The 18,223-nt window shown below is 42.6% G+C and overlaps 1 protein-coding gene across 1 annotated transcript; it reads right to left on the reverse strand.

Annotated features, from left to right (window-relative positions):
• Positions 1-750: 750 nt before the first annotated feature.
• PRDX4 (peroxiredoxin 4) lies at positions 751-9,750 on the reverse strand. Its single transcript, XM_074168226.1, has 7 exons — positions 9,491-9,750; positions 6,856-6,973; positions 5,721-5,837; positions 5,012-5,134; positions 4,194-4,324; positions 2,505-2,539; positions 751-930 (listed from the first exon to the last, which is right to left on the reverse strand). The coding sequence occupies exons 1-7, from the start codon at positions 9,723-9,725 to the stop codon at positions 880-882; spliced, it is 810 nt and encodes a 269-aa protein (XP_074024327.1). The 5' UTR covers positions 9,726-9,750; the 3' UTR covers positions 751-879.
• Between the last annotated feature and the right edge of the window lie 8,473 nt (positions 9,751-18,223).

The following is an 18,223-nucleotide window of genomic DNA, read 5'->3' on the forward strand; positions in this document are numbered from 1 at the left end:
AAGGAGCAAGAGAAGACATTCTTAGGAAAGAGACCTCCAGTGCACACAAGTATGATGTCCTACACAGAGATGTTCTTTTCCCTTGAAAGTAGAAATTCATGTACGTGAGCCACAAGAGTTTCTATAGTCACTGGACACGTCAGTACTAATCTTGGGAAAGACTACACCTACTCCCTTCAAACTAGGAGCCACCGTTAATGAGCGGAGCAGCGCAGGACACTAACCACTATGTACAGCTGTTAACAGTGTAGGGCCAGGGAAAAAATTCAGGCCATGTGAAATGGAATCGATCTTATTAGCACGTACAGTACAAATACAAGCATGGAAAAAATTACTGGTTCAGTTCTTGAACCACATGAACTGGCATAGCCGTATTTTTTTCAGTGCAGTTGTACTGATTTATGTAGCGTAGGGTATGTTCTTAGTAGTTTAAAAATGTTTTCCAGCTTTGGACAGATTGGAAATTTAATTCAGCAACTGTAAGTTGTTTCTGGCGTTCGGGTTAGCTGCTATTGCCTCTGAACTAGAGAGTAACGTACGGTAACCAAGTGGCTCTTTTCTAGCTGTAGCTCTGAGTATGTGACCAAGCTGACAAGATTTTTTCAGAAATTAAGTAATCTATCAATAGCAAAAGTCACGAATCTAAGCCTGAGATGCTAAGAGAAGTAAACTTTGGGAAAACATGTATTTCACAAAAACATTCTCTAATAATAAGGTACCCCTGCTTCACACAGGTTAGACTCCTGTTTAAGCAAGGAGACCTTTAATGGTCTACTGCAGTTACATAGTAGTCAAACGCATGAAAGTAACAAAACTATTGACATTTTATTGGCAAAAATCAAGTTGAACGTGACCTATGTAATCCAGCAGAAGCAAGCTTCAGTTTAGTTTATCAAAGTACTTCAGTTTTCCAGCTGGATCTGGAATTATCTGTGCAAGAAAGAAAATGAAAATGTTAGTCTAAAAACAAAACCACGCAAATGCAACAAACTATAAAACCAGAACAGCATTGTATTTCATAATATGATGCTAAGGCCAACCCACAAAGCAACACCAAAGGGTAATTTATCAGTTGACTTGATACTATATTACCGTTTAACAGCAGTAGCAGAAAGATTTCACTAATTGGGGGAAGAGAGAGTGCAGCCTACCAAAGGAAGAATTTTGACAGTTGGGAGCACATACTTAATGTTGCTGGCCCCAAAAGCAAGATGCTTTAATAAATTAATGTCTGTAATTAAGAGTCTTAAAATTTACTTACAGTTCTTCCCTTGGCCACCACACTCTCATGGCTTCCTCTGGTTTGATCTAATTAAATCAAACACATTTAGAAGGTGTAGCTATATCTTCAAGAAAGTCTTTTTGAACTACTTTGCTATTTAAATTATCTGCATCTTTTGCACAGAGGAGAAAGAGAATGATTACGTATTGGTTTAGATCTTTAAACCGGTAGTATTGGAGCTTTTAATTTCAACATTGTAAGACTGTTTTTTAGAAAATATGTCAATGTCATATTATTTAGGTATTCCATGGTTATGGAGAACTTTGCAGTGCCAAAATATGTCTGTTAGACCAGCCAGCCCTCTTTTCATTTTACAGTCTTGATATCCTGCTTCCCTCACTAAGACACTCTCCTGCTAGCTTGAAAGAGGTGACTCCTAGCTTCCAGTTGTCCTGGGAAGTTTTCACATCCAGGAGAAACACAGGTTTAACATTCCACTGTTTTTACTATTAATCACAATGCTCACTATGCTTAAAGGCTGCTGGGACCTGTGTTTTGTTGAGCCAGCTCTTAAACAAACACCACCCTGTCATCACCAGATGGTTGAGGAGAAAGCCAGATGCTCAAATAAATGCCAGTGACCTCATCTGAACTAGGTGGCTCAGGCCTCTAGTGAAAGTTTCATTATTCTGCTGAGGCTCGATCCAAGCCCAGAGAACACAAACAAGTTCAGTGGGTGTTTATCTGACCCCTGGCTCTTTCTGCTCGGAGTCACAAAGGAGGAAGAGCTATCGCCCAGCAGTGCTCTCTGCTGGAGTTCTGATAGTGGCACACTGGCTCTGTCAGGTACTACAGCAGCCTGGGAACTTGTATCTTTTTTTTGGGGTAGTGCCTAGGATCCACAGGAAGACTGGACAGAGCCAAGAATTTATACAGACAAGTAACCGAGAAGATAGGACAGACTCAAGAGTTTCCAACTTCCTCTCATCAGGTGTTAACAGGAAAAAAAGTTCTTGATCATGAACTCATTGCTGCTCAAGAGAGTTTTGTTCATACACAGGGAATTTGAAACAACTGGAATATGTCTAGGGTGAGGGAAATGAGCTCCTAATGAAATGGAAATGAGCTCTTAACGAAATCGGTAGTAATCCAAAAGCTGCAACTATAATAATGCGTTCTTACTCATCTCAAAGTTGCAAAGATTTTGAATTTGGCTTTAGTGGAAAGGATAACTGAGTGTTTTTTCAGTAGTACATGCATTTAAATATAAACAGTGACTTACTGTTTCACTGCCAGGCTTCCAACCAGCAGGGCAAACTGGAAAAATAAAAGGACAAAGTTAGTAAAAGTATTTTTACGAACACTTACTTTTGTGAACTTAATATTCTCTTTCTGCACTTGACGTAAACCAGCACACAAGTGTCACACGTAAATATCTGCAACTATTAAATACGCGGTTTTCTTTATACGTGGGATGGTGTCATAACATTTTATACCTGATACCACCTACCACTTCTGGTGACTGGAAACTGCGTCTCTCTGGAGGGATGTCTATGCCTTGGTTTAATTCTTGTAACCTTCTAGACAAGGTGCTGGCATAGCAGTATCTGAGAATGAATGCCTATTCTAGTAGAAACAAGTTTCATGATAAAATTTAGGTGGCTACACAGAGACCTACCTATCTTTCTTTCTTTAAAACCAAGGCTAGGGGAAATTTGCTAGAAAAGAAATCAGTTCAAAGATTCCACAAGAGATGGAGCGATTTTTATTTGAAGCCTTGCTCAGGAGGAAAGGGATTATAGCGTGTGCTTAACACACAGCGTGGCCGAGCGCCCTCTGACCACCTGTACAGTTGCACATCCTGGAGTGACGCTCCTGTCTATTCAGAGCTCTCCGTCTGAGGCTTTAGCCCAGTGGGTTATGCCGTATTACACTGCTCTAAAGCACGCTGTCAGACAAAACACCACAAATGCAATTAGGAATTGTGGAGAACTATTTTTCCTGTTCTGTGCAAAGAATCCAGTAAGGCACCTAGGGAGGCTCTCCTCAGCATTCATGCAAAAGCTGGTGAGATTCTACCTACAGCTGGAAAGAAATGTGCTACTCTGGAAACACACTGCAGATCAACGTTCTGTAAGACAGCTTTGTAACTTAGAGGCTAAATTTCCTTAGTTAAACGTGCAGAGCCTAAGTAGCAGCATTTATCTTTTCAGATCTGTACAGCAAAGCATAATAATGATTTGTACCTTCAGATAAAGGTACTTTCAAATGCCAGGTGCAACGTAGTTGAAAGGGAAGTTAAGCTGCTGAACACGTATATTAATACTTAAAAAAAATCTTTAAATAAATGGATGTGTTTATTTAAACACATAATTTAAAGAAATGTTAAAAGTTCACCCTATGCTTGAACTGGGAGAATATGAATTCTTGAGACACAGTAATGATCTGAAGCCAGTGAAAGCTTCTTTGTCAGGGGGAGATGATCACATAGCGCTTGTAAAAAACCATGTATAAAGGTGGTCAAACTCTCACAGTTTCCCCATGTATCTTGATGTGAAACACCCTCAGTTACTTGTCACAGATCCTCAATGAATGACACGGGACAAGGATGGCCTGCATCTCAATTATTTTAGTACGCCAAAACACACTGAAATCTTTGGCCTGATTCTTCAGGGCCTCATATTTCATGCAGAGTAAGGCTTGTGACAGATGGCACATAATGTCTTAATTATGACTGAGGAATGCTCTATCTGCATTCTCATGGATCTGAAGCAAAATGGGGATTACTACACTAGAAACAACCTACAGAGGTACCAGGACCACAGATTTGTGTAGCGGAGCAATCAAACCACTTCATTCACTGCATGAGGCTAGTCTCTAACGCTACTGAGTACCTTTCTTCCAAAAAGCTACAAATACAGCTTCCAGTCTAAGTAAAGCAATCTTCAACATGAAATACTTAAAAGAGCACCTTCTCCATGTTTGTCAGTGTATTGGAATGCTTGTACCAAACGAAGCGTTTCATCCACTGATCTCCCGACAGGAAGGTCATTCATTGTGATCTGTCGAAGGATCCTCTTATCGTCGATAATGAAAAGGCCTCTGTGAAAACATTTTAGTGTGTGCGTGTGTTAGAAAACAGAACTAATTACAGCATTGTGTTAACACACTATTCTATGTCTGCTGGATGGGAGGAATTCTATCTCTGCAAACACCATACAATACCCACCGCCCTAGAATACTACTAACTAGAATACTAGGAATAGCACTAACCTACCATTCTTTGCCTGCGGTAGCAAATGGCATGAGCTGAGGGTAAGTTAAAAACAAAAATGGACACTTCCCTGCAGAACATGAAACCAAGCTTTGAGAGGTCCTGCCACGGGAGGTTGCAGATGCCGTGATGTTACAGGGATCCCAAAAGCAACAAATCAAGTTTATGAAAGATGTATCTCTTGAGGCCATTAGTTACCCTTAGTCTTGACTCCACTTGGACTTGGGAGGTCCCCAAGTAACTGCAATTCTGGTGAATTCTATGTGTTTGCCCTGCCCCAGGTATCTGCTGATGACTGCTGTTAAACAGGATATTAACCTCCACCCCTGTTCTGCCTTATTATGACAAATTTTTTGTGTTCTTCAATATTTATTTTGTCTCTTGGCACGAATCCCCAAGTAAAAATTGCTCTCAAAAAATTTCAAATGCTTCTTCAGATATAAAGTTCTACCCCAGAAAAAAAAAAAGAAAAAAAAAAGAAAAAAAAAGAAAAGAGCTGTAACTAAGTGAAATACCTAAGTGTATGCCCTTGATCTTCCAGATATACTCCATAATCCTTTGAAATTTGGTGCGTCAAATCTGAAAGAAGTGGAATCTTCATAGGTCCAAGTCCTCCTTGTTTTCGAGGAGTATTAATCCTTTGAAAGAAATGAGATACAGATGTATGTCTTATAAAGATTTATATTCCTTACACAAAGGCAGAAGTCACAAACCAGAAGAGTATGGACAGAAGGATTTAGTGCAAGCGACTATTTTTTTTGTTCTGCACATAAGGGAGATAAATGCTATTTATGGTTCAAGCAAAATGTTCAGTAGATCTTTTGCAGTTTTTGGCCACAACCATTAATAATGACCTCTTTCTTATCAATCTTACTTGTTTTATACCAATGTGCTCATGAATTGGGACAGTGTGATGCATTTACAGATACTTGCATCCCTATCTCTTTTTTTTTTTTTTTAATTTATATTTGTAGTATTTTTTGGACTGAGACATGATATATTTCAAGCAATACATATTAAACGAGCTTCAAAGATAAAGGTACTTTCACACAATAAGGTTAAAAATTTTTACCACTGAAAAATATTTTAAACATTTATATCAATAGCATCACGCTTTTACACATTATGATATACCTTCATAGGCTAAAAATCTGGGGATCCAGTTCTGCAGCCAAGATAGACCCATGAATAATGTTCAGTGAAAGACAAGGATAAGACACATACCACGCTAAGTGAGTGAACTTTGAGTCCACAGAACATGCTACTACTTCGGTATTTATTGCTCTGAATTCTTCAATTCTGTCACTGAAGGCGATTATCTCAGTTGGACATACAAATGTACTAGAAAATTTAAGACAAGATAAAGTCAAAATTTCATGAAACAACCAGCAAATTCTCCGTTTAACTTAAAATTGTGGATTTATCATAAATGATTTCAGCTTCACTTATTTTTTATTCCTTCTTCAAGTTCTTAACTGAAATGCTGCCTGATAAATCTTCCAGGCTCAGACTCTAGCTTAGTTACGAACCGTTTATTACTGAAGAAGATTATAATCCTACAGTTAGATTACAATTTGGATACAAGTGTTTTTACAGTTACTTTCTTTTGGATTTTACAAATATTTAGTGGCTGAATTTAAGCACAATATGCCATTTTTTTCCAGAGGAACATACTATAATTTGTTGTTAATGTGCACGTCTACAAATTTTAACTATTTTGACTTGAACTTTTTCCACTACAGAAGATATAAAGTGGTAAAGATCCCAATTTCTAGAGTCTTGAAGCTAAACGCCAAGAGTAACGCCATTTCCTTTATAATATTAAGGTAGTTATGCATCTCTGTTCTCTTCATTTTGTGGAAGAGAATGGGATTGTCTGGTAGAAAGCAGAGATGTTTTCACTCAACCAGTGAGGTTACTGCATTCCAAATAAATGAAGGCAATGGGAAGTGTTCTTAGGATGTTAAGGGATGAGCTTAAAGGGAAAAGGCCATCTCTTAGACACGCTACAGACACTCTAGAAAATATAGAAGGGATGCTGTCTTGTTTGCCAAAGCAATTTACAGCATCATACAGAATACAAAAGTTGCCTGACTGGGTACCACAGACTGAAAGATATTTTTTTGGGAGGGGGCACAAATCAGTGGACATGCTTATTAGGACAAAGACTGTGTTACAATTTTACCAATGCATGATGAAAACAAAAGTGCAAGAATATATTTTCTTCTGTTCTCCTTTCTTCTCCTCCAAACCCTTACTAAACAAAAGAACAAGACCTCAAAAAAAGAGAAAAACTAATGAATTACGAGTCTAGCGTAGCTGCACTCTGTCTCGATAAACCTACAGTGGTCTTACTTACAAGTCAAGAGGATAGAAGAAGAAGACAAGATATTTTCCTTCATAATCTGTTAATTTCAGCTCTTTAAACTCTCCATTAATGACTGCTGTTCCCTCCCAGTAAGGTGCTGGCTTGGAGACTGAAAGACAAAGGATGTTCAATTAAAAGTCAGAATACAAAGCATGTGTTCAAACAAAGCTGTTCACTAGCTACCTGGTGTGCAAGGACAACTGTTCTTCCTTTTGCTTGAAAAACAACCTACTGCAATTAAAAAATGGAATTTTTTTACCACTTTAAAAAGTTCACAGCTGGCAGAGGTTTCAGGATGATGAAGAAACGTAGGTTTCAGTACACAGGGAAAGTAAATAATTTGACCAACTTCTGCTTATACGTGAGCCCTCTAGATTGCTGATAATCAAGGCCACACAAACCTTATCTGGGCACAGTGAACAAACCATGTGTGCACTGCCAGCTCATGGCAGAACATCTGTTAGAGTGAAGGAGAAGCTGTTTAAGATTTCAGGAACTCTCACTATTCTGTTATGAGTAGCTGTTGTGAACCAGAAGCGTAAGATGGTTCAAATTCATATGGTTACTTTTCAGGCATGAAAAAATACCTGGAATTTAAGTCCACAAAAAATACACGCTGCAACATGTTTAGAGACAAATATCTAAAAATGCAGTACATATATATTAAATTACAACTCCTAAGCAAACTGTAACTTGAAGATAGTAGTGTTTAAAAAAGCATCCAATTAAAATGCATGAAATGTATTTACTATTCTTGTCAAAAGGGATTAACTCTGAATTTAAAATATTAAAAATTATTCTACCATGTACTATTTTCATAGTAATGTGAATTTGGAGACAAAGGATAGCATATGCTGCAGATACAAGGTGACCTGAATACACTTGTGATGTCAAGGACATTGACACACAGCTCCAGGAAATTAGTGAAATGCTGCTGAGAAAAATATATGGAATCTTAATTATTATCTGGATGATGACTCTCTTGGTTGGGCTCTCCTTTTCTTAGGACAACCCACAGCTGCAGAATATAGTTAGTAAGGATGTACAAAGACTGCAAAAAATAACTCAAATCATCAGATTGTGCCCCTGAGCAGGAAGGCAGTCTGCTTTGGTTTCACTTGATCTAACCCACAAGGGACGCAGCAATACAAGTACAGAGAGTTAGGAGGTGTGACTGATAATTTCAGTCTACATTTTTTGATGAAATGCTCTTCTTCCTCTCAAGACTTCTGCAGAATTCTTTCTGATGAGATTTCAAGACCTAGACTTCTAATGTTTTTGCAGGTATGGGACTATTTTCAAGTGAATGCAAGGATTAAGGATTATTTTGAGCTCTCCAAAATTTTTCAAATATGTTGCTCTTCACAAAATAGTGACACCCCAATTCTAATCTCTTTACAGCAAGACTTTCTCTTCAGCTGACCTTCAGATTAGGAGGGAGAATGAAAAGAAATTTAATAAAATATGTTGTGTGTTGATCCCTTTCTAAATTAAGGTAATTTTTTTTTTTTTGTGTAAAAACACTTGTCTGAAACACTGTAGTAACTTACATTACAAAGGGAAGAAAACCGGAACAGTATTGGTTACAAATATCTTGGCTGGTTTTCCATATTTTATTTTTTTTTTCGAGCACCTGTTTGCAAATGTTTAAAATGGAAGTCATGCCCTGGCTTGGCAGAGAAAAAGGACTTAAAGCTGTAAATTCTCACAGCAGAGATGGTTTGTACACGACTCCTCTCCTTTCCCTGTTCTGCAAAATGGGACTTGAACAGCTGCCCCTCAACACCTCACTGTAACTCGACTAAAGATGCTTGCACCTAGGTCTGCTGTAAAGTATTTAAATCACAAGACACAAAAGTAAGGCACAAAAAGCAAGTGATGGGCCAAGCCCAGTAATAACTGGTAAACATTATGAGAGGTGACCGTTCAGTTATTCCTAACCACAGTGCCAGCAACAAAACACTTCTGGATAGTATTTAAAGCGCTTCCCTTTGCTCGGTCGCTGTTTCTGGAACCACAGCCCTTGGCTGAACCTCTGTGAAACCAGAACTGAACTGGTGAACCTGAACTGGCTGCCCATTTACCACGACAAAAAGGCAGGAATGGAAGGGGCGCCGTGGGCCCGCCGAGCCCCCCCGGCAGGCAGCACGCCCGCCGTTGCGGCCCGAGCCCGCTTTCCCGGAGGCAAGGCATCCGGGAGCCGCAGCCGCCGCTTCCTCCGGGACACCCCCGACGGCCACGGTCACCCGGCGGGGGGGACCATGGCGGGCCGGGGGCTGCTCTCGGCGGGGATGCCGGGAGGGAGGGCCGCAAGCCGGCCCTGCCGTGCGCTCGGCCTGACGTGGCGCTGCCCGTCGCTCTCCCGACCCGCGCCCGGGGAGGCCGCCGCCGCCCCTCGGCCGTTAACGGCCTCGCGGCCACTAACGGCCCCACGGCCACCGCCCCCTCCCTCCTTCCCTCCCTCCATCCCCCTCAGCGTGGTGCCACTGGAGGCGCATTGCGGACATAGCGCGACGCGGGGAGCCCGCCTGGCATCCGCCGCCCGCCGCAGGGGCCTCGCCTCTCCTCTCCTCTCCCCGCTCCCTCGGCAGCCGTAGCCACAGCCCCAGCCCTGCCCGGCACCTACTCTTGGCCTGGCTGAGGTGGAGCGAGTGGTCGGTGACGGGCACGCGAGCTGCCTCTCCCGGGTAGACCTGGCCTCCCGCGTAGTAATGGCACTGCTCGTCCCCCCGCTGCCGCCGGGGCTCCTCCGCCTCCGCCGCCGCCTCGGCTCCCAGCGCCAGCACCACCACCAGCAACAGCGCGGAGCGCCGGTCCCTCGCCCCGCCGCCCGCCCGCAGCCGCCGCCGCGCCGCCTCCATGGCCCGCCGAGCGAGTGCACGTCCCCGCGGCGGAGGGGCGGCGGCGGGGAGGAGCTTGGCCGCTCCGCTCGCACACGCTCCCGGCCGCACGGCCAGGCCCTCTCCGCCCCCCGGCCTTGGGGCCGCTCGGCACGGCGGTTGCGTGAGGAGAGGCTGGGGCCCTGGGCCTGCCGTAATGCTACCGCCCCCGGCCCCTCCAGCGGGGGGAGGCCTGCGGCTTGCCCCCTTCCTCAGCCCCGGAGGAAACGGTGAATTATGTACGTGTCTAGAGAAACAGGGAAAAGAAGAATGGATGTGTATTGTGGGAGAGAGACTGTGTGTGCTCCCGTGCGCGTGGTCGCAGAAGGACACTGCCCAATATGGGAGACTGGCTGCCTGGTATCTCTCCTGCCTGGCAGTGTGGGTTCTGTGGGCATTTCATTGCTCGGGGTCATATCTGGTGCCCCTTGTAGGTTCTGGCCTAATGAATACACGGCATGTGAGAAAGTGTACTTACTGCCTTAGGTCTCACTTCTTGAACTGCTGCCAGCTGGGCGGCTGTTTGTGGATGCACTCTGTCTAGTGCGTGCACATGGTGGCCGCGTTAAGAGTGTGGTTAAACTGAAATGAGACTACTAAGTGCCTTTTAATTCATAGAACCATAGAACGGTTTGGGTTGGAAGGCATCTTTGAAGGTCATCTAGTCCAACCCCCCTGCAATGAGCAGGAACATCATCAACTAGATCAGGCTGCTCAGAGCCCTGTCCAACCTGACCTTGAATGTTTCCAGGGATGGGACATCTACCACCTCTCTGGGCAACCTGGGCCAGTGTTTCACCACCATCATTGTAAAATGTCTTCCTTGTATCTAATCTGAATCTTCCCTCTTTTAGTTTAAAACCATTACCTCTTGTCCTATTGCAACAGGCCCTGCTAAAAAGCTTGTCCTCATCTTTCCTGTAGGCACCCTTTAAGTACTGAAAGGCCACAATAAAGTCCCCCGGGAGCCTTCTCTTCTCCAGGCTGAACAGCCCCACCTCTCTCAGCTGTCCTCACGGGAGAGGTGTTCCAGCCCTCTGAACATTTCTGTGGCCCTGATGTCTTGGTTCAAGTTTACCTTGTGACAGGTCATTTTGCTCAGTACTGAGTAGATTGTGGTTTGTATCACAAAATAGTTACATATTTGTCACACGCAAGCATAGCTAGAAGGTAATTCAGCAGCACATTGAATAACAAGATTTTGAAGACACTAAGTAGGTCCTGATAAGCAGTAGGTAAGGCTTTGCAGCACAATGTCTGGTCGAACTAAGTTATGCTAGGCGTTATCTGTTTGACTGGAATAGTTGGGGTTGTCTGTCAAGTATATCAGTTAAATTGCAACCAGGAGCCTTAAGAATTAAGATGTGAGAGAGCTGGAGTTATCCCTTATCAAAAGCGGGACATCACTGGCCTTTTGCGCTTGGAGCACTGTGGATGCCATTCTCTGGGAAAACTGGTGTTTCAGTTAAAAGGTTACCCCAGACTGACTATGTCAGGCCCTTAACAAAGGAACATCTGCATCACAACCTGTCTCTGCGGATGATTTGTGATAAATGTACCTTCAGGATGGTACGTTACCCATGCCAGAATGGACAGTACAAATGAACAGGCATGTAAAGAGCAGAGCCGAAAGACAATGCTCAGGGCCATTTTCCAAGATTCCAGGCTCTGTAAAAGAAGAAAGGGATTAGCAAGGCACTCAAAGGGTTGTGGTCAATGGTTCAATGTCCAGTTGGCGGCCAGTGATGAGTGGAGTTCCTCAGGGGTTGATACTGGGACCAGTGCTGTTCAACATCTTTGTCGGAGACATGGACAGTGGGATAGAGTGCACCCTCAGCAAATTTGCCAACCACACCAAGCTCGGTGGCGCGGTCGACATGCTGGAGGGAAGGGATGCCATCCAGAGGGACCTGGACAGGCTTGAGAGGTGGGCTTGTGCAAACCGCATGAAGTTCAACCAGGCCAAGTGCAGGGTCCTGCACCTGGGACGTGGCAATCCCAGGCACAAATACAGGTTGGGCGGAGAATGGCTGGAGAGCAGCCCTGAGGAGGAGGACTTGGGGGTGTTGGTGGATGAGAAGCTCAACATGAGCTGGCAGTGTGCACTGGCAGCCCAGAAAGCCAACTGCATCCTGGGCTGCGTCAAGAGAAGTGTGGCCAGCAGGTCACAGGAGGTGATTCTACCCCTCTACTCTGCGCTCGTGAGACCCCACCTGGAATACTGTGTCCAGCTTTGGAGTCCTCAAGACAGGAAGGACATGGACCTGTTGGAACGGGTCCAGCGGAGGGCCATGAAGATGATCAGAGGGATGGATCACCTCCCCTATGAAGACAGGCTGAGAGAGCTGGGGTTGTTCAGCCTGGAGAAGAGAAGGCTCCGGGGAGACCTCATAGCAGCCTTCCAATATCTGAAGGGAGCCTACAGGAGAGCCGAAGAGGGACTCTTTGTCAGGAGATGTAGTGACAGGACAAGGGGTAATGGTTTTAAATTGGAAGAGGGGAGATTTAGATTAGATATTAGGAAGAAATTCTTTCCTGTGAGGGTGGTGAAGGATTGGAACAGGTTGCCCAGGGAAGTTGTGGATGCCCCATCCCTGGAAGTGTTTAAGGCCAGGATGGATGGGGCTTTGAGCAACCTGGTCTAGAGGAGGTGTCCCTGCCCATGACAGGAGGGTTAGAACTTGATGATCTTTAAGGTCCCTTCCAACTCTAACCATTCTATGATTCTATGATTCTATCAATATGTATTTTGTCTTGAACAAATCCTACTATTTTTCTGGTTTCCTACAACAGAATCCACCCTTTAAAAAGATATTTCACAAAATTAAATTCACGGAAGTAGGAGAAACAAGACCTTGCAGGCATGCTTGCACTTCTTAACCTGTGATTTTAGTGTTCCTGTCTCCCAAAGCTCTGACTCCTCTCCAGAGGAGCTCCTTTCCTTTTCCATCTTTTGTCATGTTTGCCTTTAAGTTCCAGTCTAGGTTCTACAAGTTAGGGATCATGCTTGTAAAAAGCCATTTTACTGTCACAGTAATAATCTTACTTAGGCGTATTTGCCCACCTGAAGGGACTGAAGATTACTGTGGATCAGAAGGGTAAGGCTCTGGAATGGCCCTCTGACAGCTACAGAAGCAAAATACCTACGTAGCTATTGGACTTCATCAGCGTGTCTGAAACTATAAAAAATTGTATTAAATGTCTGCCTACAGGGGAAATGGGCTTGATGGTACGTGAGGTCCCCTTGTCCTGTCTTTTCACAGTGAGTTGGTAGTGGCCAGTCTCTGATTATAGCTCCTAAAATGTTGGAAGCAGGATAAAATCTGATCTTCTTTTTAGTGCTGCTGTTTAAATTTTACTTCCCTCTCCTATCAAGGGCATGCCATTAAAGGGAGGATGAACAAAACCCGTTGCTCATGGTAAGCACTCTGGATCTGGTGGAAAAAAGCTCTTCAACAACCTCCAGTCAATCCCACTGATTTCAGATTCAGGCATGCCTTACCTTTAAGCTTGCTAAAATGTAGATTACTGTTTTACATGATCCAACTCTAGTAGTACTGAATTTAATGTCAAGCTTTCCTCAATCTCACTGCTTGTAAGGGAAGCGACAGTCATGGCTTCCGTGAGTTCACAGAGAAAGTTATTTTGGTTGTCCCTGCTCTTCTCTTTTTGCTGGTGTTTTGAACCATAGGAAATAGTAGTGATTTGAAAAGTAGTCATATGGGAAAGTTGAAAAAAAAAAAAAGAGCAGTTGAGAGGTATGCACTTTGCATAATGTTAACATCTCTCAGTTGAAATATATTCCCAAATACCTATAAATGAGAGAGAAAGCCAGTAAAATCAATGCAGTAAAAATAGAAAAGAATCAGGCCTCTTGTGAGTAGAGAAAATGCTGAAGGACAAAAAATGGATTTTATCTGCAGAATGTAATGTTAGTTAAATAGCACTAATGTGAGGTTCATGTGTGATTAAGTGTATATAGACATGGAACAGAGTTCAAAAGAGCAACAAGAAAGACTTTCTGGCTGCTGCTGTACTATCAAGACTTCTGCAAGTGATTAAAAATGAAAAATTTTGTAAATTAAATCCGAGTTGAAATCCAAATATATATCAGTCTTCAGTGTCCAAATGGAGAACACAGGCAGCCTTCTTTCTTTGTCCAGTGATGAAATACTTAAACTGAATGCTGATTTTTGTGTTTAAATGGATGAAATTAAGTGATGCTGTTAATGTGTAATAAGAGAAACACCGTGCTACGTTCATCCAGTTGTACAGCTCTTCTGAAGTTGGTAGGGTTTACCACGTAAAAGAGAAAGCTCTTAAATCCCTCCTCTCCTCCACTGCATTACAGGCTGTGTTCCTGCATGTCATGCCACATTCAGGCCGCAAGGATGGTTGAGTTTTTGGCAAAGGGCTTGATTGTGGCAGGGTGCCATTGCCACAGTGGCACCAAAGCTAGGGAAGCAGGGAGTGATTTAGGCTGCTAAAGCAGTTTAGAAATGGTTACGGAGATTCTGTCTGTTCTTGCTTGTAGTAATAAAATACCTCGCTATCATTTAAATGACCTAATATAAAAATAACTTGGAAAAATTAGCATAGTAATATTGTAGCAAGATGCCTGTCACCATTTCCTGGAGCAGATGGAGCAGATGTTCAATATTGCGCCGGTGAAACTAGCAGTTGGTTTTATCCTCCTTGTGGCTTACAGGGACCTTTTAACAAATATATTGCATTGCTTGTCATGCATGACAAAAAAATCTGTAGTGTAGAAAACTTTGCTGGAGAAAAGAGGGTAAAAACCATCTGTTTTGTAAGTGCTATTGGATCAGAATGACCAAAATTAAAATTACCAGTTAGAGAAGTCTTCTCCTTGCCTCTTGATAAGGCTGGACCAGTGGGATCAGCTGTGTGTGCGCTGAATGCAAAGGGTCCCTGAAGAAAATGATAATCAGGCTGAGAATTGCTGGGTGGTGCCGTTTGCTTTGATGGGAACTTCATCCTGACTTCTGACTGCTGACTTCTAACATCCTGACTTCTAACTATTGTCAGCTAGCTGAGGCAATATGGCTGAGTAAACATAAACATAAACTTCTTAAAATCTGCCACTTGGTAGTGTAGAGGTATCATAGATATATTTATTCCCATAACCTCCCTTTGGGGAATACGCTAGTGTTTGGGGATGAATTTATGTTTTTCCTCTGCAAACACACCTGCCATAGAAAAGTTCTGCTTCATTTTTTTTCTCCTTTCTCCTCCTCCATGGCAAAAAAGGGTGATCAATACTGCTACTGGCTGGGTGATGGGGGAGTACGATTCCTAAAGCACCACCAGTTCCAAGCTTTCTTCTGCCTTGGTAAGTGCTGACAGAATATACAAGATTGTGAATATAAACAAATAGTGTGAAACTACCTTGTTGATCTAAAAAGTAATGTCGCCCTTGCGGGGCCCCGTCAATTTTCCTTTGGCTGTCACCTGGGAGGTGAGTTACAAGTGTCTTTCTTTACACTCTGTCCCATTTTTTCTTCCATTGACAAAGCACTTATTCAAAGAAAGTGCCCAAAATGTCTCTGAGTATTAGCACAATTTCTGGACAAGTGAGGACAGAGAAAGCCAAAGCTGAACACCACCTGTTGGAGGTATGCTGTGCTCTACAAGTCAGTGCACTATGAAGGATAGTTGAGGTATTGCACCTCAAAACTAATATTGGACGTCTGGACCTGCCCTTGGCAGCATACTGCTGACGTGCCCTGAGACTGTCACAGCTAGGAGCTTGCTAGCCAAAATAACCCATATAGCTTAGTCTGCCAAGACACACAGAGCAAGTGGTCAAGTGTAGTGGTCTCCATCAGTGTCATTTGCAGGGGGTTCACAGGCTCCTGCCCTTGAGATCCCACCCTTGGTTCTGCCTTTTCAGGCCTGAGCTGAGGCTAGTGCGCTCTGGTCTAAGTCTCGAGCTCGGTCAGTCTTTGGGAAAAGGTGGAAAATTTGTCACCTCAGCTCAGACAAAAAGCGAAGCTGTGTCCTGCCCTCGCAGGTGGTTGCACTGCATCCTTATGGGTGGAAAGAAACCCTGTGGCAACCCAATTTCATACCCTCTCAAACCAGAATAGAGACAGATGTTGCTGATGGCTGTTGATGATGTCTGGATATGCCTCTTCTGTGGGTAGTCACTAAAGCCTTGCATAAGCTTATGAGTGTGTTAGTTGCCTTGCATTTGGACTAAATGGAGGAAAATGAAATGTTCAGCCGTCATTGAAAAAGTAGACACTACTGCCTGAAACATGGGTGATCACATCAAGGTCCGTTGAGGAGAAGCGGCTGCTTTCCCATGATACCAGGCTTACTCTTTAAAAATTGCCAGCTCCTCTCCTTATGCCTGCCTGCCCGCCCCTCTTCAGTCTTCCTTGAAAAGATTTTTGTATTATCTATTTATCTAGCACTGTTCCATATCTAAATTTGCCTTTCTCTTTTACTTGGGCTTGTGAAAGAGAAAAATGGCATTTGACCAGAAATATTCATGCACCTTGATGTGTTAGTCGCTTTTACATTGCTCACTAGGTGGCAGTAAGATGCTGTTATAATGCTTAAAAAAACTGAAGTCATGTATTATCCAAGTGCCTGAAATTTCCTAAAAGCTGAGGATCTGGTATCAGAAGTGGTTTTTTTTCTTTTCTTTTTTTTTTTCTAAAATACAAGGTCCACAGGTGTAGGAAATGCAAGATGAAATATATATTCAATACTTACAAACAACCCCAGTTCCTGTGAACTTGTTACAACAATAAAGGTAATCAACCTTGTATATTTTTTTAGTAAGAATTTTTCTGTATTATGCCTCTGAGAGTGAAGATGCTGGGGATACTAAAGTAGTCTCTTAAAAAGGAGGACAAAATAAGAAAAAAACAACCATAAAACTCGTGGTGCAAGAAATTTGTAACAAGGTAAGTTTTAAACTGGTCACTATGGAGTATTGAAATCAATATTGGATTTTTGTTTCTGTTTCCTTTTTTGATAGTTACACACAGTTTTCTGAGAGCTTAAATAGCAGTCCAGGAAGCTATCATCTCTACTTTAACTGAGCAGAGTGGAGTGCACAGATCCTTGTTCTTCTCTGCTGTTTCAGAAATCTCTGTGCTCCATTTAGAATTGCTGTAAATAAATGAAGACTTTACCATTTTGTATGGTAGCATCCTCGTCCATTCCAATTCAATTTTGCCTACATTTCAGAGATTCAACTATTTCAGCTTGTTTGCTTGTTCTAATGCAAAGACCTGGAGGTTTCCTTGCAAAGCAAAATTTCTTAGTCACTGGAAGTGAAATAGATCTAATATTTATGTTCCTCATACCATAGGTATATGTCTTGAATCTCCTTCAGTTAGATCCTATAGTCTAATTTAGCATACAACTTGTGTTGGTAGTAAACTGTACATTAATTTAGGTCAATACTAACATAACCCCTGTTTGCGTCAAAGCTCTTTCTGCTTTGGATCGTCAGCTTTCCAAGGGGCCTTGGGAAGCCACGCCTCTGTGCAAGAGCCAATATTTGATGTACCACATCTAAACTTGAAACCGAGTGTTCTTGTTTTCCCATAATTAATGGAAAAGAAGCCCACAGTTTCCAGCTGAGAGTTATATTTATTATTGTGTGCTTACTTTTTTTTCAGTAAGGCATTATTCTTAGAAGTTTAGAAAAGTTTGCAAGTTTACAAACTTTTAAGTGAAAGCATAGGGATTTCAAGATACTATATGTACTTAAGATAGTACACTTTAAGTATATTACCTATGTGCAAAGCATTTATATGTTGCTACCCTATAATCTCATTCACTGTTACAGAATCAAAATGTGGGGGAAAATGTTTAGAAGATGCTAACACTTGCTACAGTAGAGTGCAGCTGATTTTCTTGTATCTGCTGCTCTTCAAACCTAAAATAAAACGTTACGCATCTTATGCACTTAAATCACAATACAAGAGTGAAAACTAAAATACTATGGCTGTTTTCTTCAGTATTGGAATCTAAAGTGATAAAAAAGGGAATAGGTTGGTTCATGCCATGGGGTAATCTCAAAATAAAATAGCACTTCTGTATGGCACAGTTCCCGTTAATGCCGAGTGCTGCTCCCCTTGCTGCTTGGGGCAGCAAAGCTTGTCCCCAGGCTTGGGGATGGGTATGTCTGAACCGCTCTGGAGCTGCAGCCATCTCATCAAAATTGTGTCGTCTCTCCTGTTCGGTGGGTGGCAGGCGCTGCTAAATAATTCTCCCTATTTTAAAAAAGATTTTAGAACTTTCCAAGATTTTGAAGATGGTGAGCATTGCTGAGATAAATAAAATAACGTGTTGCCCTGCTGCACAGTTAGCTGTTACATGGAATTATTCCTCAGGCCTACGCTTTGAAATAGTTGTTATGAAAATCTGGCTGAGTGAGCTGAAGTTCCCATTTACGAAAGCTGATAACACAGCATAGTTTGTGGGGCAGAGTTCCT

Source organism: Numenius arquata, chromosome 1 (genome assembly GCF_964106895.1).
Source record: "Numenius arquata chromosome 1, bNumArq3.hap1.1, whole genome shotgun sequence".
Classification (NCBI taxonomy): domain Eukaryota; kingdom Metazoa; phylum Chordata; class Aves; order Charadriiformes; family Scolopacidae; genus Numenius; species Numenius arquata.

Bases quoted from the DNA above. Each gene is read 5' to 3' on its own strand.
- PRDX4 (XM_074168226.1), bottom strand. From the start codon at position 9,725: ATGGAGGCGGCGCGGCGGCGGCTGCGGGCGGGCGGCGGGGCGAGGGAC. The intron at 5,838-6,855 runs GTAAGTAAGACC...TAAATTTTCTAG, and splicing joins TTCTTCTATCCTCTTGACTT to TACATTTGTATGTCCAACTG. The intron at 2,540-4,193 runs GTGCTCTTTTAA...TTATTTTTCCAG, and splicing joins CACTGACAAACATGGAGAAG to TTTGCCCTGCTGGTTGGAAG.